Source organism: Kwoniella pini, chromosome 1 (genome assembly GCF_000512605.2).
Source record: "Kwoniella pini CBS 10737 chromosome 1, complete sequence".
Classification (NCBI taxonomy): Eukaryota; Fungi; Basidiomycota; class Tremellomycetes; order Tremellales; family Cryptococcaceae; genus Kwoniella; species Kwoniella pini.
The window spans coordinates 2,498,781-2,517,275 of NC_091716.1; the positions used below are offsets into that span (position 1 = coordinate 2,498,781).

The 18,495-nt window shown below is 42.2% G+C and overlaps 9 protein-coding genes across 9 annotated transcripts; 6 read left to right on the forward strand and 3 right to left on the reverse strand.

Moving 5' to 3' along the window:
• Window positions 1-74: 74 nt before the first annotated feature.
• I206_100950 (uncharacterized protein) lies at window positions 75-911 on the reverse strand (the record flags this gene model as incomplete). The annotated part of the gene is made up of 6 exons (XM_070202300.1): window positions 75-192; window positions 242-263; window positions 317-462; window positions 505-570; window positions 626-692; window positions 797-911. 6 exons carry the CDS (start codon window positions 909-911, stop codon window positions 75-77), a joined length of 534 nt encoding a protein of 177 aa, XP_070058401.1.
• A 385-nt stretch (window positions 912-1,296) lies between these two features.
• Window positions 1,297-2,412, reverse strand: I206_100951 (uncharacterized protein; the record flags this gene model as incomplete). The annotated part of the gene is made up of 3 exons (XM_019152155.1): window positions 1,297-1,601; window positions 1,647-1,885; window positions 1,955-2,412. The coding sequence occupies 3 exons, from the start codon at window positions 2,410-2,412 to the stop codon at window positions 1,297-1,299; spliced, it is 1,002 nt and encodes a 333-aa protein (XP_019014293.1).
• A 183-nt stretch (window positions 2,413-2,595) lies between these two features.
• On the reverse strand, window positions 2,596-2,922 carry I206_100952 (uncharacterized protein; the record flags this gene model as incomplete). Its single annotated transcript, XM_019152154.1, has 1 exon — window positions 2,596-2,922. The coding sequence occupies one exon, from the start codon at window positions 2,920-2,922 to the stop codon at window positions 2,596-2,598; it is 327 nt and encodes a 108-aa protein (XP_019014292.1).
• Window positions 2,923-3,928: 1,006 nt separating this feature from the next.
• I206_100953 (uncharacterized protein) lies at window positions 3,929-5,244 on the forward strand (the record flags this gene model as incomplete). The annotated part of the gene is made up of 5 exons (XM_070202301.1): window positions 3,929-4,064; window positions 4,121-4,349; window positions 4,406-4,563; window positions 4,626-5,020; window positions 5,074-5,244. The coding sequence occupies 5 exons, from the start codon at window positions 3,929-3,931 to the stop codon at window positions 5,242-5,244; spliced, it is 1,089 nt and encodes a 362-aa protein (XP_070058402.1).
• A 364-nt stretch (window positions 5,245-5,608) lies between these two features.
• Window positions 5,609-6,193, forward strand: I206_100954 (uncharacterized protein; the record flags this gene model as incomplete). Its single annotated transcript, XM_019152152.1, has 1 exon — window positions 5,609-6,193. One exon carries the CDS (start codon window positions 5,609-5,611, stop codon window positions 6,191-6,193), a length of 585 nt encoding a protein of 194 aa, XP_019014290.1.
• Window positions 6,194-6,951: 758 nt separating this feature from the next.
• I206_100955 (uncharacterized protein) lies at window positions 6,952-8,427 on the forward strand (the record flags this gene model as incomplete). The annotated part of the gene is made up of 6 exons (XM_019152151.1): window positions 6,952-7,196; window positions 7,241-7,540; window positions 7,592-7,738; window positions 7,894-7,952; window positions 8,005-8,314; window positions 8,370-8,427. The coding sequence occupies 6 exons, from the start codon at window positions 6,952-6,954 to the stop codon at window positions 8,425-8,427; spliced, it is 1,119 nt and encodes a 372-aa protein (XP_019014289.1).
• A 1,193-nt stretch (window positions 8,428-9,620) lies between these two features.
• I206_100956 (uncharacterized protein) lies at window positions 9,621-12,643 on the forward strand (the record flags this gene model as incomplete). Its single annotated transcript, XM_019152150.1, has 5 exons — window positions 9,621-10,313; window positions 10,364-10,616; window positions 10,667-11,167; window positions 11,218-11,383; window positions 11,434-12,643. The coding sequence occupies 5 exons, from the start codon at window positions 9,621-9,623 to the stop codon at window positions 12,641-12,643; spliced, it is 2,823 nt and encodes a 940-aa protein (XP_019014288.1).
• A 430-nt stretch (window positions 12,644-13,073) lies between these two features.
• I206_100957 (uncharacterized protein) lies at window positions 13,074-15,331 on the forward strand (the record flags this gene model as incomplete). Its single annotated transcript, XM_019152149.1, has 12 exons — window positions 13,074-13,296; window positions 13,371-13,430; window positions 13,481-13,504; window positions 13,557-13,645; window positions 13,709-13,841; window positions 13,903-14,106; window positions 14,163-14,238; window positions 14,301-14,405; window positions 14,471-14,516; window positions 14,576-14,647; window positions 14,700-14,768; window positions 14,819-15,331. 12 exons carry the CDS (start codon window positions 13,074-13,076, stop codon window positions 15,329-15,331), a joined length of 1,614 nt encoding a protein of 537 aa, XP_019014287.1.
• An 832-nt stretch (window positions 15,332-16,163) lies between these two features.
• I206_100958 (uncharacterized protein) lies at window positions 16,164-18,414 on the forward strand (the record flags this gene model as incomplete). Its single annotated transcript, XM_070202302.1, has 13 exons — window positions 16,164-16,403; window positions 16,459-16,555; window positions 16,609-16,682; window positions 16,732-16,817; window positions 16,878-16,935; window positions 16,997-17,028; window positions 17,095-17,433; window positions 17,495-17,519; window positions 17,584-17,661; window positions 17,729-17,829; window positions 17,899-18,213; window positions 18,273-18,314; window positions 18,378-18,414. 13 exons carry the CDS (start codon window positions 16,164-16,166, stop codon window positions 18,412-18,414), a joined length of 1,524 nt encoding a protein of 507 aa, XP_070058403.1.
• Window positions 18,415-18,495: the final 81 nt, after the last annotated feature.

Below are 18,495 nucleotides of genomic sequence, written 5' to 3' on the forward strand. Positions count from 1 at the left end.
TGTCCAGCTCTGACTCAAAACATATTTGTTGAATGGTGAAAGGGAAAGCAATAAAGGATATTCATATAAAAGGATTATAAGCCTAAGATTGACCATACCCATTGACCCCAATTTACAGGGTCATCTCTTGCCACCTGAACAGTCAGGACAGCTACCAAGCCATCTGATACCCCTCCTCCAATGGCTTGAACTCTGTATCACTGTTAGCGATCACATGTCTTCCTGCATTGGGAAAACCTACCCAACATAATGATTCCATCTACCTGTTAAACTTTGTCAGCTTTCATATCATAACAGCAGCAGCATGTACACTCACTTTTGTTTGCTGGCACGAGATCATCCACATAATTGACTGTTGTCCTATATTTCCATCCTCTCTTACTGATTTCCCCAGTGAAAGTGGTATTTGTATCAGGATGACCTTCAATAACTACATTGGTAGCATTGCCAATAAAGAAATCCCTGTGCAACTGTAAGCTGAGATCAGACATAAAGTCAATTTACCTTCCATTATCATAGGCATTCAAACCTAAAGCATGATTTCTTGTACTGTCCTCTTCAGTTGATGAGCTACCAATCACAAAGGTTTAATGAAGTTGTGATCTGCTATCTTTACTTCACTCACCTGAGAAAAAAAGCACCGCTGGTTTCTTGCTTAAACACTCTGATGTGATTGCCACCATAGAGAGTCTCTAGACATGTGCCCAAAAATTGATTGTGAAAGTATTGATATCTTAGTAATGATTTTTGGGTCTCTGTACGTGTTATTAGCGTTGTTATATTTAATGTAACCCACGGTTCTTGTTGCCATCTCCAAGATTGCTTTGTTGTTCATCACCCATTTGTAAGCCAAGGCACTGGCCCCCAAAAGCAGCTGCTTCCAAGTAATTGTATAATCCACCTTCCCACATTGTTTCTATGAGTACTCTTGGATCAGATTGATTAGATATGATCACGTTCAATGGCTCCCCTAGATTTGGAGGAAAAGTGTTGAGTGTGTACTGTTTTGCACATCAGCTTACTCCTCATTGATTTGACTTACAGTCAGCATACTGCCATTGTTGGCAGATGGAACTTCAAAGCCATTGTAAGTTTTACTTTGGGCACCTATAGCTGTGATATTATATAAGATTGACAGGATTACAAATCTGAACATTGTACCAGCCTTCAATTGTTTCAATATAATCCTTGAGATAAGATGAGAACACAAAAATTAGTTGCATACAGCTGACTCTCAGTAAGTATCCTTTGTAGGTTTAAAGGATGTCATGTATAGGTATTTGGATGCATGGTTTACTATGACATATGTTTTCTAGCTATATCCTCTTTCTTTTCTTCCCCTCCAGCTCTTGAACAGATCAGATAGATCAAGCCAACAGCAGCAAAACAGAGGATTATGGTGGCTTCTTGCCAATTATCTAATGCAACTGATTCAATTGATGCTTGCTGATGTACAGCTTGATTGAGGAAACAAATTAGTTCAAATGACATCTCTGATAGCTCAAGGTACATACCTGAAATTGGTGGCAGAGCAATCTTGGGTATTGCTTTTGCCTGGATTACTTTTGATCTAGGTTTGTACCTCTTCTGCTTAGAATGACCTGATAACTTTGTAAGCTGGATAGCCCAGATCAATTCAGACTCACTATGTATGTTAACTGAGCTCTTTGCCTTGTTGCTTTTGAGGTTGTTCCAGGCTTTGTTCTGGAGTTGCTGAGCTTGCATTTGAAAGTTCTGCTGGTTTATAGCTGCCATTTGAGCAGACTGCATCTGTTGAGCTTGCATTTGCTGCATCATCATTGAGTTCATCATCATCATCTGCATTGAGTTGGCAACAGAAGATGATCTGGAATCTGTAGCTTGGCTAACAATTTGTACTTGAGGTCTGTTTCAAAATCAGCACTGAAACTTCTGTAGTTGATTGAATGGTACTCATTGGTTGAATGGTACTTACTTCTCTGTGTACTTCTTGACTTTAATTGGCCTGTGGAGGTGATTGTATTGATGCTCTTCATGATGGACTGGGTATGATATATAGGGTTCAGAGTGATATGATGATGAAGACTGCAGTCCCTCTGGAGAATCTTTGTGGTCCGTCCTTGGTGGTAGTGCTTGCTGGTTGCTGACACCAACCGAGGGTTGTTTGTTGTTGCCAGCTGTATTAGCTGGGACCACAGAATACGGAGGTGGATGAAAATCTTCAGGTGGGACATAGAAGTTATCATTGGGATCAGGTGAAATCATTGGTGGTTGTGTCAAGAGCTGATCATGATGTTGTGACTGATGCCATTGCTCTTCAGTTAATATCTCATCATGATTCCAATTTATTTCAGGCGTATATGGTGCAGCATTCTGCCCACTTTCAGGTGGGATGGCTGGAGGAGTGTTGATGTCAAATGCTGGAACTGACATTGTACTTAAATTATATACATGCAAGAGGCATTTCCCCCACAGTGTTCACATCTGTACAGTATTTATACAATATCTTATGAGAATATCACAGTAATATTGATCAAAGGATGAAAATAGTGAAGGGATAACTTGTAACAGTGACCAAGTATGAAACACCTACACAAACAAAACAAAGTATGAGTTTCACCACCTTTTGACCACATTTTCACTCATATAAGTTGGAAAGCCATGTAAGGGCCCTCCAGGCAGAGCAGCATAAGGCACTTCAGCTTTCCCTACACTGTAGCAAAACCTCCTATAATCTGGCTTTTGTTGCTTCCAGTTTTTGGGCTGGCCATAGGAATGGGATAAAGGTTGAACAGAAGCCCAGCCAAACAGTGGTTGAGGCCCATAACCAAGATTCTGTAAGGGTTGAGCTTGAGAGAAAGGGTGAGGTCTGTTCAGGGAGAAAATCCCCATAGGTAAGTGAGAATGATGCTGCACTGCAAAGTCCTCATTGACAAGAGCCATAGGAACTGCTGTTGCTGGTTGGGGACATTGGCAGCTTCTGACTTGCTTGTGCTGCTTACAGTCATTACAGGAAGCATGTGAATTGTTGGAGTGAGTAGACATCTAAATAAAAACTCAGCACAGTGATGTTATTACTTTGACTTACATGGCTCAGATATCTTCGCTGTCTGTCTTGAAGAAGTGCAATGTTGTGTTGTAGAAAGCAACACACAACTTTGGCTTTGACTGATAGTAGATGTGTTAGTGATCATCCTTTGTTTGTCATCCTTGGTTGCACATCAAAGGAAATATGATATAGCAGAGTTTCATGTTGTACAGTATTTGTAGTATTACAAAGTGAGACTATTCTACCAGTATGTCCCAGACATATAGTTGTAAGGTCCATACCAATTATTGGCCCATCCTGTCCCATAATTAGGTCCAACACCCCATCTCCCCCATCCATTATACATACCAGAATACATGTTTCCATAATAGTATCCTGGATAACCAGAGACTACTGGTCCAGCAGCACTGTAGACTAGCATGCTATAAAATAATATTGTCAGCGCTTATTTGTTTGACTGGTGGTGATTGACCTACTTGTATGTGTTATTTGTATTATTAAAAAACAGCTCAACTGTATTGAAATGATAGTGATTTATGTCTGTGTTTGTTGTTATTGTTCTTGATTGTATTCAAATCATAAAGACAAATTAAGCAACTCATGAGGGTTATATAGCTTGAAAGATCTTGTTACAGTCTGAATCTTAAACTATAAAATCAAGCAAATCCTTTGACAAGACTCCTTGTGTGGGGCATTATGGGGCGTAATCACAGAGCTGAGACTTCATGTCCTTTCATCTTTTTGAAATGTAACAGCTCTTGAAAAGAGTGTCATCTATTGGAATATGGTCAGCTCAATAGCAAATGAGATAGCTGATTTCTCTAAGCAACACTCAAAGGTAAAACAGGGGAAATTGAATGTGGATCAATTATGTATCCTCTTTCAACATAGTAAACCATAATGGCGGAAGTTTGGATCAGTGCTGCTTCTCCCCTGCTCAAGTACTCCCCGTCAAACTCCAATTGGGTACAGCAGACAGATGGATCTGTTCAGTATCATGGCAATGAGCCCTTTGCTGTTGAACTCAATGCATACTGTGAGTCTGGAAATTTTTGAGATTCTGTTGGAATTAGCCAATGACAGCTTGTTCAGTTTCCAGCATATCATGGTATTATGATCAGTTAAGTTCCCAAAAATTACAGGTGAGGATAGATGGATCACTAGAAGAAGGATCAGCTCAGTCAGGAAGTGCAAGTCTACCAGCTTCATTTAATACCCATACAGCCAAATTGCAATCTGATTGTAAAGATTGTGGATCAGCTGGCTCCAGCTTATTTATTCTGCAGGGAGTCAAACTTCTGACACAATTGGTAGAGACTGGGTGAGTTGCTTATGAAGAGGACAAAGCTGATGAATAAGTAGCACCGGACAGAATAGTACTTTGGATGATGCTTCCAGCCAGATCACTTATACAGGTTTTCAGTCAGCTACTGCCCCCAACTCAGATATAACTGCTATCAAGACAGGTACCTTTCAAGGAGACACAGTTAGCTATACTTCATCTGGTGGAGCCTCAGCATCATTCTCTTTTCAAGGTGAGCATATATCATTCTTTGAATCAACTAGATAATAGGCTAAAACAGTGAATATAAATAAGGTAGTGCTGTTTATATCTTTGGCATGACAGGACCAGGTTTTGGTTGTTATGAAGTTAAAGTTAATTCACAAGTGATTGGAACATATAATGCTTCATCCAGTGTGGAAACATATAATAGTTTGCTCTTCTTCACCACATATCTGGAAGCCCAGCAAAATCAGCAGGTTGTCATCACCAACCAAAATGACGGGTGTTTATTTGCTTTGGACTATATCACCTATGTTGTATCTGGATCCTCAGGCACAAATTCAACTGGTACAAGTGCATCAGGTTCTTCACCAGTTGCTACGGCTATCTTCCCTAGCCAAGCTGGGAGCAATAACAATAACTCAACTACAACAGGGGATAGTGGTGGAGCAGTAATTGGAGGAGTAATTGGGTCTCTGGCAGGACTGGTGAGTCAAACAGCCTCTCATTCAAACCCCATCACTAATGAGCTGTGACACAGTTTCTCTTGTGGGTATTATGGAGATTGAGACAGTGGAAGAAGGGAGGTGGCCAAGGCTCCTTCATGGTAGCCCTGTGTGGTGGATTCAAAACTAAAACAGGGGAAGAGAAAGAGGAGAACAAGTTTCATCTCTGGCCAATGGTCTGGGCTAGGCCAAAATATGATACATGAGCATTTGATCTTGGTACAATGTATGCCTGACAAGATAGAGACACACTTGACAAATGAGATGCATATATGATTTCCTATTGTGAGGATATGTGTGTATGTATTCATATTTTCACAGCAACAACACCAAATTCTTGGTTGTGAGATCACGGTCAGTTTTCAGAGGCGTGGGACAAGGGTTGGGATTTGTGTTCTCCTTGGTGAGATTCTCCTTTCACAGTCACTCTTTTCAAGTATTTGACCTCAAAGCAAGGTTCTGGCTAGCTCATAATTCATTTAGGTATAAGTATAGATTAGAATCACAGCTTCTCCAGATATTGTAATTCCAAACACATTTTCAAGCTATACAAGCCAACTCAAACTCAAGATGTTACTCAAACTCAGACACTTCAGATCATGTCAAGGTATCAATGGTGGACCATTGTCATTGAAGTCATTCAGCACTGCCAAGCCTAGTTCATTTGGCCAACCCAAGTTAATTAAGCAATATTCAGCAATTGGACTAGGATCATTGGTTCTAAGTGGAGTCTCCTACTACTACTTCTTTGATCATAAGTACAAAAATATAACTTTGTTTGATGGAGATGCAGCTAAGATCAGAACTATTCCAGCTAAAGCTGTAGAACTCAATTACACCAGTGATTCTGCAGAAGGTGCTAAAACCCACACTCATTCTCACCTCTTACTTAGTGAAGAAGAAGTAGAGAACAAGATTAAGGCTGGTGCAGCAGATGTCAAAATGAACAGAGAGAATAATCCAGTCAGAAAATGGGAAGTAAATTCATTGCCTTCTGTAGAGACCTTAGGTGAAGATAGATATTCAATTGACATCATATTAAAAGCTGATTTGGCTAATCTGGTAAATGGAGAAGAACCCTTCTGGAAAAAGTGGTGGAATACCAGAACCCAGCTGCATCCTAGAAAAGAAGGTGAAGAGGTTGTGTTAATATGAGTCAACCTACCTTGTAGCGTTGGACTCTATATTCTAACTTGGTTTAATATCAGCTTCTAAACTAAGAAGTGTATCTAAACTACAACTCGTCGTATCTCGACGAGAGGAACTATAACTATAAAACTTACTAAGGGCGGTACGTTGCAGCTAGTAAGGGCAGGTAGATTAACTCAATTCATTCAATAGCACTGCTACTTGAACAACTTGAAATATATACGAGAGAACTAGATCACTGGGGATACTAGTTCTTCGTTATCTTTCAAGTTGCAATATATATCTTACAATACTAAACTAAGCTTACGAAGTGTTACTCTACATATTTGAAATGCTATCTCTATCTTAATAATCACCATCAATTCTGAATAATCACCATCAATCCTGACACAGCTATTTATCCAAGAGACGACGGTCGTTGAGAACGTTTGTGATGGTGATTAGAAATCATTGATGGTGCTGAGAAATCATTGATGGTGCTGAATAAGAATATGGTTATTCCGAGTATCTCCTATCTTGCTTATTCATATCCATCAATGTATCTTATCGACGAATGTGATGAGTTGGTGAAGTCCGTGATAGTCGTCGAGATGAAATGTTTCAAGGATGTTGATCAAAGCGTTGTTGAATACCGGTTATAGCTCTTATCCTGTATATGATAGACGCGCGGTACCACGTGGTATGACGCGCAAGAGTCTTGTTATGAATAGTTTCGGTGATTTTCATAACAGGTTGTTGAAGGGGATGGAAAAGAAGATTTAATGATGTTTAGTGTATTTGATGGACATGGTGGATGTTATGCGGCTGATTTACTTGGTAAGACCCTTCATGGTGTTCTGGCTCATAATGCTGGAAAAATGCTTGAAGAAGGGTATAAAGTGGGCAAAGATTGGGAGAATCAGATGATCAATGGCAATATGGAGCATGGTCTTGAGCTTGGTGATGATCTCAGACCTGCGCTTGCTGCTGGGCAGAACCCTCAGTCATTTGCAGAGATGCTTTCTATGAGGTGAGCTCAATGATCAGGGCTAATCATGCTAATATATGATTCAGCTTCATGGCTGTTGATGCCAATCTGCTGAAAACAACTCAGTCATTGACATTTGACCCACAATTCAGCTATAACCATCTTCTTCCTCCTAATAACCCATCCCTACTAGCTTTGGCAAATCTTTTTGATATGGGCTCGTGTGCTATCACAGCTGTAATTGATGTTGAGAATGATAAGTTGTTTGTGGCAAATGTAGGAGATACAAGAGCTGTTGCCGGTTGTTGGGATCCAGCTAAAAGCAAATGGAGGTGTGATATTTTAACAGAGGATGCTACTTGTGAGAATGAGAAAGAGGTTGAGAGGTATGTGGTCCTTGTTTTTCTTGCAAAAGGTGAAGCTGATTTCTCTCACAGGATCAGAAGTGAACATCCTGAAGATGAGAGATTTACAGCAGTATTTAATCAAGGTTTTGGAGATACAAATAGGGTGCATGGAGGGTTACAGATTTCCAGAGCATTTGGAGATGATGCTTATAAGCTCAACCATGAGGAGTTCAAGGGGTAAGTGCACTCAATCTAAAATATGTGTTAATTCAGAGTTATAGTACTATCAGAGCTCTTCAGCAAAGAGAACCAAAACGATGATGGAAGTGGTTCAAAGAATGTCCAACCAAAACACCACCTTATGTTACTGCTCAACCTGAAGTTGCAGTCAGAGACATCCATCCTGTATCTGGTGAAGAGCTCAAATTTGTGATTCTAGCTACAGATGGTTGTAAATCCTTCCTTTGTCTATGGTCATTGCCAAACTGATAGGATTTCCTTAGTATGGGACAGAATGACTTCTGAAGAGGCTTCATACCTCCTAGCATCTCATTTCACTCATGAAATCCAACAAGATGTATCCAAAGTAGATGTCATGGCATATTGCCCTCATACACTACCAGCAATGGACAATGAACACCCCTATCCTAAGGAGGAGCTGAATGTGCATGGGAAATGGGTATATGAAGATGCAAATGCTGCAACTCATTTGATCAGAAATGCTATTGGAGGTGAAGATAGAGAATTGAGAAGACAACTTATGAGTATGAAAAGACCTGGTGCCAGAAGTGTGAGAGACGATACTACTGCCATGTGAGTGACCATCAAATCTATTTTGTCTGTGTTAATATAACTAATTCTGTTCCAGTGTGATCTGGTTTGATGACCCTCAAAACATGGTGAACAAAGGGGGTGGTGCTGCTTGAATAACTCTCATATGAGGTTTTGTGTGCAAAATGCATGTTGTCCTTTGTTCATAATTACCCTAGTAAACCGAACAAGCGCTTTAGCTGCATCGCTTTGTCTGATTTTGCACGATGTCGGAACATTTTAAGCAGTCTATTGGCCCCTGAACGCAAACGCTTGTTTACGTGCATTTCTCCGAAAGTCATGGGGCACCTGCAGCCATTTTCGCAAATGCATTTGGGGGATTCTGCAATGCAAAGCATTCGACATGGTGTTTGGAGTAAGACGAGGCCATAGGAAAGTCAAGCAGAAACGAACATTGATCTGAAGGATGTAGAAAGCATTCATAGAAGATGCGGTAACGAAAAGATGATGACGGATGTGAGGGTCGATGTATGTCTTACCTAATCCTAGGGTCTAACCGTTTTCGACCTTTAGACCTACGAATTTAAGCATCTCTTGATAATTAATTCTCTTTCAATTTTCTATATCTATCTTCTTCTTCTTTATACAACGATAGGCCTATCATCGTTTGAACCATCATACATATCACTATCACAATCAATCTAAGAACGACTGTTCATCAGGCCAGGTGCCCATTCACGCTAGATCCGCACACCAAGTCAGAGAGGAGTTTCAACTTGATCACGGGACCGGTATCCCCATTTCTTCTACCTTTCATCAGCGTCGTTCAGCAATTTCAGCAATTAGTTCCTCAATCGTTCTCATTAAACCGGTGAAGTAGCTACCAATCCACCTCAGCTACACCATCTACCCCATCTCGTTCTCATTCATATAACAAAAACGCGTCAGTTGTTTCGGCTCAACTGCTTGGCGGAGGTATAGAGCGGGTTAGCTGTGTAAAGGGAGATATAACATAATCGACCAGAGCGCCATCCTCAATTCGATCTTGACAAGTCAATTCGAACACTTTGGATAGCTACTTATGAATATGCTCAAGGTGTCTATGGGATAAGCCAGTCATTCACGTGAGTTGACCTTTGGTTCGATTCAACTCTTTAGGAGAATTGGTACGGGATTACGAATCTGACCAACCTTGTGGATTGTTTTCCAATTCCGCTCTTGATCCTTTCATTCCTTCTATCTTTGGCTCTGATATCCCTACCACTATTCCTCTATTGCTATTCATACAAGATTGATTCTCACTAACGATACATAGGTGAATCTGCGCCTTTAGCTTTCATAGCAAAAGATGGAACCGTTTTTAGAGGAACCTATCGCTGGGCCTTCCTCACGACCATTCGTTCATCCTTCACCTACAACGCCATGCACCCTGGAATCTGACTGTCCCTTCTTGTATACCACACCAACAATCATCAGTCCTGCTCGCAGGGGCAGAGTACCTCGACCTATAAAAGCCCAATCAAGTTATGTTAAAAGACAGGAAACCTCGTCGACATCGGCTTCGGAATCACTGAGCGGGGCATCATCGTACGAATCAACGAGCGCTACCGGTACAACAGAGCGACCTTTGTTCACCGGTCCATCGCCTTCTGCTACAACCACAACGTTTTCAGATGAATCTGCATCGTATAATGGATCATCAATAGCAGAGTCTTACACTTACACCCCTACGTCGACTTCATCATCTTCATATTACACATCAACCTCATTCACCTCGCTCTGGTCATATAGCGCATCAAGATCGCGTTCGTATACTTATTCCGCGTCAGCTTCTGCTCCCTCATCTACAGCTTATGTTCCAGGCGTGTTATTGAACCTGACGCTCGGAGGAGATAGCGATACGGAAGCGGTCTATAGCGTTGATGTCTCGTTGGGGCATAATGACCAAGCCTCATCACGGCGGAGAGCCACGCCACCAGTGTGGAACGGCGTAGATGTTCAGACGGTAAAACTACAGGTGGATCTGGGGTCTTCTGACATGGTAAGTAGTGTGAAAGATAATTAGCACAGAAGCTTACATCTCGATTGTAGTGGGTTGCGACAACGGATTGCACGTCTTCTTCCTGCCAATCTGCACCATCGCTGTTCAACGCATCTCAATCTCTTGACTCTGGAGTCTCAGCAGATCTAACTTATCAGTCCGGTGCTGTGGATGGCGACATATATTGGGAGGAGATGAACGTAGGCGATTTTGGGATAGGTTATCAAGCTTTTATAGCTGCAACCAATATCACTAATGAAGATTTGAGTGGGGGCAATTTTGTGGGCGTCCTCGGTCTGGCTCGTAAGTTTTATGAGAGCTCTGAGAGGAGCCCTAGCTAAACCTACCCTCAGCACCGGCCAGTTCGACCATTCTGACCGCGATTGGCGGTACAACTGGTTCAAATCCTGATGGAGCTACTTTCCTGGATAACTTGTTCGGTGCAGGAAGTTCAGCGCCTTCGGAGAGATTATTCTCGCTGGCTCTGGAACGAAGAGAAGACGTCAGGACGACCTCGACATTCGGAATTGGAACTGTCGATCAGAACATTTGCCCTTCGCCTTGCTCGCCGCCGTACATACCTATCATTGCACAGCCTCAATTAGGTGTGACGGGCTATCTGCATTGGCGAATACCGTTGCAAGGGGTTTCAATCACCACATTCGATGATCAGCAACAAGGAACGGGACCTAGCACTCAAAATCTTACACTTGGTCCGAGTCAGGTATATTCTACTAAATCGACCCCACTAGCCGTGCTAGATTCCGGCGGAGTGCCAATTTTAACAGGATACAGGCAATACGCTGATATCATATACAACGCGATGGGCATCTCGATGAGTTCGGATGGGCTCTGTGAGTGAAACCGATTACTTGGCTTCTATGTGATACTGACTATTTGTCAGACCGCATGCCGTGCACACAGCAGGTCGCACTCTCTTTCAATATCGCTGGTCAAACTATCCCGATTCACCCGCTCGATATGACTTACACCGACCCTGATGACTCAAGTCAGAAGCAATGCATTGGAATGATACAGTATTCAAGCAATCTTGGCGAGTCTGGTGACTTGTAAGTTAAGCGCTTTTAATGCGACTGCTTCAAGGCTGACCCACCCTCAGCATTTTAGGCAGCTCATTTATGAAGAACGTATATAGTGTCTTCCAATACCCCGACACTAACAAGCAGAAGACATGGCAACCAACAGTCGGTCTTATCCCTCTCACAAACGCTTCCGTCGCCTCGCAGGACTTCTATGAAGTCCGAGTGCAGCGCCAATCTCTCACATCCGTCTCGTCGGATCAAAAGGCCAGCACAGGAGGGTCATCTAGTACCCCTGGATCGCAGCCATCTCAAGGAGCCGCAGAAAAGAAGGTTGTCAATACCACCGTCATTGCCGTGGTTAGCGTGGTAGGGTTCTTCGTCTTGGCTGCCGCAGCTTTCTGCGCTTGGTGGTTCTGGCTTCGACGGAAGTTCGGTGCGGCGGGAGTCGTAGAGTACAATGCGCCCCCAACTCGACCTACGCCAGCTGGTTACAACAGTGACAGCAGTTTCACGTCCTTACGAACGAAAAAGCATACCTCAACGCAAAGGCAAAAATCCATGGTCGATGGGTTCTCGGGCTCAGAATATGAAGGTGATTCTTGGATGTCGACTACAGAAGGGAATGATTCAATAAGATTAGGGTATTTACCTGAAGTGGCGGAAGAGGACGATGATGCTCGTCGAACAAGAGCAGCCGATAAACGATCTTCTAGGGGTTCAACGTTAGCGGGTGTTGATGAGGAGGATTATCAACTGATCGATATGGGTGATCCCCTTTCCCGGGGCAGGAGTAGAACCAGATCGCCCCCGCCTCCATTCCCAATAAACGGACACCAACATACCAATTCAATCGATATGGAAATGCCAAACTCAGCCAACTCAGAATTGACCCCCCTTACTGCGGCACCTCATCCTTCTGGGCCTACTTTCCAGAGTTTGCCAACTCCCAACGCCAGAAAAAGCTCAATGACCATGTCAGGTCCATTCCCATCTGCACCAGCTATGAACATGTCCGGTTCATTCCCTGCACCTACACCGATGAGTCATATGGCTGGACCTTTTCCCTCGCCTAATCGACAATCTGTGAGACCGGATATTTCACCAATGTACGATATCAGAACCAGTGATTATTTCAGTGTGACACCAAGTACCAACCGAGGAAGAGAACATAGACGAGGATCTAGTTCAACGAGCGATAGAGGAGAATCAAGCGGTAGGAGGAGATCTAGTCCTTCTAAAGCAGCAACGGGGATAGAGGAGACTGTACAAGAGGAGTCAAGAGAGTGAAAATTGTACAGACAGCACTGTATCGGCAGTCTCGGGCGATGGACATTTGATGTATCATGTATTGTAGCTACAACCTGACAAATCGAAGTGAATTATGTATGCATGCCCCATGTTATGTGTATATATTTGTGTGAACTGGCATGTTCAATTGATAGAATGGTACTGGTACGGCATTCAGGGTTTCAATCAATGGGACCCCAATCATGAGCTAATTTAAGAATACTTTAGATTTGAATTTACAACTCAACGCGAATTATGTCTAGCTTAGTCTTTATAGCTACCATACTGTGTCGATCGTTCCCTCGCTTCTCTACCAATAAGGTGTCAAATACCTCTATTATCTCGCTTCTCCTTTGTCACTCATGAGCAAGCCGATTTCTGGCTTTCTTCCTTTCATCACCTGGTGATCTATTTACTACCCATAAATACGATGCTATATTCAGTCTTGTTACTTGCCTTATCTCCGCTTGTTCAATGTCTGACAACATCAGGGTTACGTTCAAGATCAATATATCAAGTGTTAACGGACCGATTCGCTCGCTCGGACGACATCATCACACCATGCAATCCAGCAGAGAAGAAGCATTGCGGAGGAAGTTGGAAGGGAATAGAGAGGAAATTAGATTATATACAAGGAATGGGATTTGATACGGGTTAGTCTGATCCATCAACAATGATTTATAAAGTAGAATGGTACGAGAAAACTGAATGGTAAAAAATGGTACAGTCTGGATATCACCTGTTGTAGCCAATATTGAAGGCTTTTATGATCACGAAGCGTATCACGGTGAGTTTAGCTCGTACGAACCTCATAATATCAAGCTAACACCAACACAGGTTATTGGACATCCAATCTTTTCGGTGGGTGGAAAGCGGTGTATAGACCAGCATGAGTAGCTGACAGCTGTTGAAGAATTGAACGGACGTTTCGGGACGCCACAAGACTTGATAGATCTAAGTGCAGCTATACATGCTAGAGGGATGTATCTTATGGTAGATGTGGTGAGTGCATACCTTACAGTCTCAATTCCAACAGCTTTTATACTAAGGTATTTATGTATAAAGGTCGCGAACCATGTCGGAGCGGAATCTTTAGAATCTTTCTTGCCATCAGCAAAATATGGGCCATTTGATTCTCCTGCAGATTTCCATACTTTTTGCAAGCCAAATTGGGACGATCAATGGGACGTCGAGAATTGTGAGTATCATCACTAGTAACACCGGCAGATCCTTGACTGACAAACACGCCAACTGATTAGGCTGGCTATCCGAAAACATGCCTGATCTGAATACGGAATCACCACATGTAGTATCCTCATTGCATAGCTGGATACACGACCTAGTCAAGGTATTCAGTATTGATGCTCTGCGGATAGATACGGTTAAACACGTCAGGAAAGATTTTTGGCCTGGTTTTGTGAAAGCTGCTGGGGTCGTAGCTATGGGCGAGGTTCTGCATGGCGGTATGTCCAAATCTGCTTTTAAAGGCAGCATAAAGCTAAGATTTCAGCGATTGTAGATCCTGCATATCTGGCACCTTACCAGAGGGAAAGTATGACAAGTATACTGGACTTTGCGACCTTCTTCCATATACGGTATGCAACCTCTCCTGTAAATCTGTCGAGCCTTCGCTGAGTGTGACCTCGATGTGCATCAGGCGAGCTTTCGAGACTCCTCTTGGATCAATAAGCGAATTAGTAGACATGGTGTCTAAAGTGCATAGGCTATTCCCGGATCCCACGACTCTAGGTTCATTCCTTGAGTGAGCAATCTCGCGGCAGGATTGCACTTGTCTTCATTGCTAATTTGTATTTGCATCATCAATAGCAACCACGATTTACCGAGATTTGCCGGGTTGACTGATGATCTTTCGGTAAGGCGTCTCAATGACTCAACGAAAGTACTGTCAGCTGATTTGTTGACATATTATAGCTGATCAAGAACGCTGCTGTGTACCCATTCGTGAATGATGGAGTACCTATATTTTACCAAGGCGGAGAACATGTGAGTGTGTTCCGATTCTAGGGAAGAATCGGTTTGAGTGTAAAACCAACAGGGGCTGCGCGGCGGCGAAGATCCGCTGAACCGAGAAGCAATGTGGATATACGGTTATTCTCAAGAAACGGTGAGTCAGTCTCAGTCATCGCAAATGAAGGACCGCTTATATTATCATAGAACACGTATAACGTCATAAAGGCTTTGAACAGCGCTCGTCGTTCGGCATATTCATCACATTCTGAATTCCTTACGACTTTGATGAAACCATATCAACTTGGAAACCATACCATTGCACTATCGAAACCACCTTTATTATCGATTTTAACAAATTACGGATCAAGCGTACCAGCAATAGGGATATACATCTCACCTCACCAGACAGGGCTCAAACCTTTGTTACCCGTGGTAGATGTTTTGACTGGACAAATATTTTCAACAGATCCGAAAGGTGGATTGACCGTATCGCTCATCAACGGAGAACCTCGAGTATTTTTGCCTTTAACTGTACATCAGGGAGTATCAAGTAAAGAAACATGGGCAGCAGTTCCTCCTCCGTTGAAAATCGATATCAATACTTCAAGTCGATTGGGATCACCTGGAAGTCCAAGTGGACACAGGCTGAGACCTAGCCTGAGTGGATTGATGGGTTGGTGGTCAAGTAGTGGACGTGGAAAGCTAGGCGATCTGTGAGAGCGGATATTCATACTTCAGTAGACGTCATGTGGAAAGGGACACTTCAATCTGTATCTTTAGGGTTTTTTCGGATGCTGGCATTAACATGTATCTATAAATTTCGACTTTCCTACGCAAGTCTTGAATGCTTGGTGAGGTTTTCCATTGTTCGGGCAAAAATTGACATGATTGAGTGCAGCGATTGGGAATACTACAATGCATAAGTGACAAAAAGAAAAGAGACAGAAGCGTGTCAGACTACATTAGATCAACGAAGAAGACTAATCGAGCCTTTCCCATGAGCGATGAAATGCCTTATATGAGGTCAAGCCTCGACCCAAATGACTGAAAAGTTGTCATCGGCTTTTGGCTTTATCGCTCAATCATTTTAGCCAAAACAAACCCTGCTAAATACGTGAACTAGGTCAATAAACAATATCATTAAGCTCACCTATGACAATTGACGTGAGACACACTGGTGATGTCAACCACAACAGTGAAGTGGGGCGTATACCAGCTACGAAGTTACCCTTGTCTTGGTGATGTATGCTCGGTTCCAAGATTCGATTCGTGTTAATGCAAGTTTAATGCAAGTACAGTAATCGAGAGTTCAATTGTTTGACTTTCGGATTTCGGATCTCGCCGTCATGGTCTTTCTAAATTTATAAACAAGTTGGTGGAGTGACTAACCGCCGAGTGCTATTTTCAGCCCAACATTATTTTACATGACGTCGACATGAAAAGTTGGAATCGGTTTTCGTCAATCTACAATCATAAGATATAACAAAGGCGAAGGATTTATCAAAATGCATTGTATATCTCATTTGATAGTACCCAAACCCGTCAAGTCATGTCAAGAAATAGTACTGCTAGCGAGAATACTTTAGCAATGAGGGAGAATCCTCCTGCATCAGACATTGAACGAGGCGAGGCAAATATAATTGGATCGGAAATGGAGAAGAAAGGAAAGGTTAGCGATATCGTATCTTGGGATGGAAACGATGATATTGCGAATCCGCAGAATTGGTCAAAGAATAAGAAGATTGGGGTGACATTGCTTTATGGAGCCAATACGATGTGTGCTACCTTTGTAAGACATTCAAACCGATCATAACTTGGTATCAACCCTAATGAGATGGCTGTAGGCATCAAGTATTTTCTCCGCAGCAGCACCATTCATAGCAAAGCAATATGGTATTTCCACTGTCGTTTCTATATTGGGATTGTCATTATATCTATTAGGTGGGTGGAGTCGTAATTTGCTGTGAGACTGCTTGAGCTGATTAAAGGATTAGGATTCGTGGTGGGACCGATCATCTTTGCTCCTGTTTCCGATGTATGGGGTAGAAAAATCTCACTGATACCACCTGTTAGTGATATCATTCTTTCGAGGCTATAAATGAATGACATGTTCGCAGATGTTCGTTTTTGTATGCTTTAGTGCAGCGACAGCTACGGCGGAAAATCTCCAAGCTATTTTTATCACTCGTTTCTTTGCAGGGGTGTAAGTGTTCTTTCCCCCTTCTTTCCCCTGTAGATATCACTGACCCTATGGCATCAAAAGGTTCTCTTCAGCACCTGTGACTGTCGTTGGAGGAGGTATTGCAGACATGTGGAATCAAGTGAGTTCAATGCATCTCACCCAGGTCAACCTCACTGCTCAACTTGGTCATACTCATCTAGCGTGAAAGGGGATCAGCCATTGTGATCTACTCGTGAGCTACACGAATTACCTTTGTTTACATATAGTATACTTCTAATGACAATTTCCTTCGCTCTAGGCTATGTATAGTAGGAGGACCAACAGTTGCTCCCGTTATTGGCGCAGCAGTTTCCCAATCGTACTTGACATGGCGATGGACCGAATACTTAGTTGTGATATTAACTTCATTCATACTGGTATTAGACCTATTCTTCTTGCCTGAAACATCTGGAAATGTGATATTGACCAAGAAAGCTAGGAAGATGAGGTTTGAAAGTGGAAATTGGGCTCTGCATAGTAAACATGAAGAATCAGATCATAGCTTAAAAGTATTTTTGAACAAAAACTTGAAACTACCAGTTAAAATGCTTCTCATGGAACCAATGTGTACATTAATCACTACATACAATGCTTTTGCGTAAGTCGTTGAAATGGTTGAAGAAGACAAGCATGTTTACTGAATTACTTGAGTTGAACAGGTACGGCGTCCTATATTTGTTATTTGTGAGTAATATTTTGTGAACAGTCAAATCAAGCATGACTAGACGTTGAAGGGATTTTCGTACAGGCATCTATCCCGATAATTTTCGAAGAAAATCGAGGTTGGTCCACCGTACCAGGCTCTTTACCCAATTTAGCCACACTAGCAAGTGTCACAATATCGCTTAAGCTGAAAATCATTAACTGATAAGGGTGTATTTGACTTTTTTAAGGTTGGTACACTTCTTGCTGCAACTGTAAATTATTTTTATTCCGAAAAATTCTTCGCAAAGTATCTCGATCAACATGGAGGTAAAGCACCACCTGAAAAAAGGTATTTGAATTTTACTTAAAATCTTGATTATGGTGATACTTTTTCTAACCCGTTTGATTAAATAATCAGATTACCGCCTATGATGTTAGGTTCAATCTTATTCCCGATTGGTTTTTTTATAATTGGATGGACATCAAAACCTTCAATTCACTGGTTCCCATCTTTAATAGGATTCGTTTTGATAGGAATGTCATTCCTTTTGATTTTTCAAGCGGGATTGAATTATCTTATAGATGCATATACCAAAAATGCAGCTTCTGCAGTAGCTGCAAATACGTTCAACAGAAGTATTTTCGCTGCTGCTTTACCTCTAGTCGCTCAACCTCTTTTCCACAACTTGGGAATTGATTGGGCTTGTACCTTGTTAGGATTGATTGCTGTTTTGTGAGTCACTTGCTCGACATTTACTGATCAACAAAGTGGGCTGACTTGACCGAAATCAGATTGGGAGTTACGCCTTATTTGTTCTATAATTACGGAGAACGGTGAGTACTGCCAAGTACTGCTTGATGAGTCTGGCACCTGACTAACGATGGTCAACATCATAGGATCCGAGCTAAAAGTACCTTAATCAAGAATTTATAGAACCATTAGATAGGATCTGAAAGATAACGACTGAAAAGCCTATGCATATTGCTTGAACCGTAAATGTTGTCATGGCGCTGG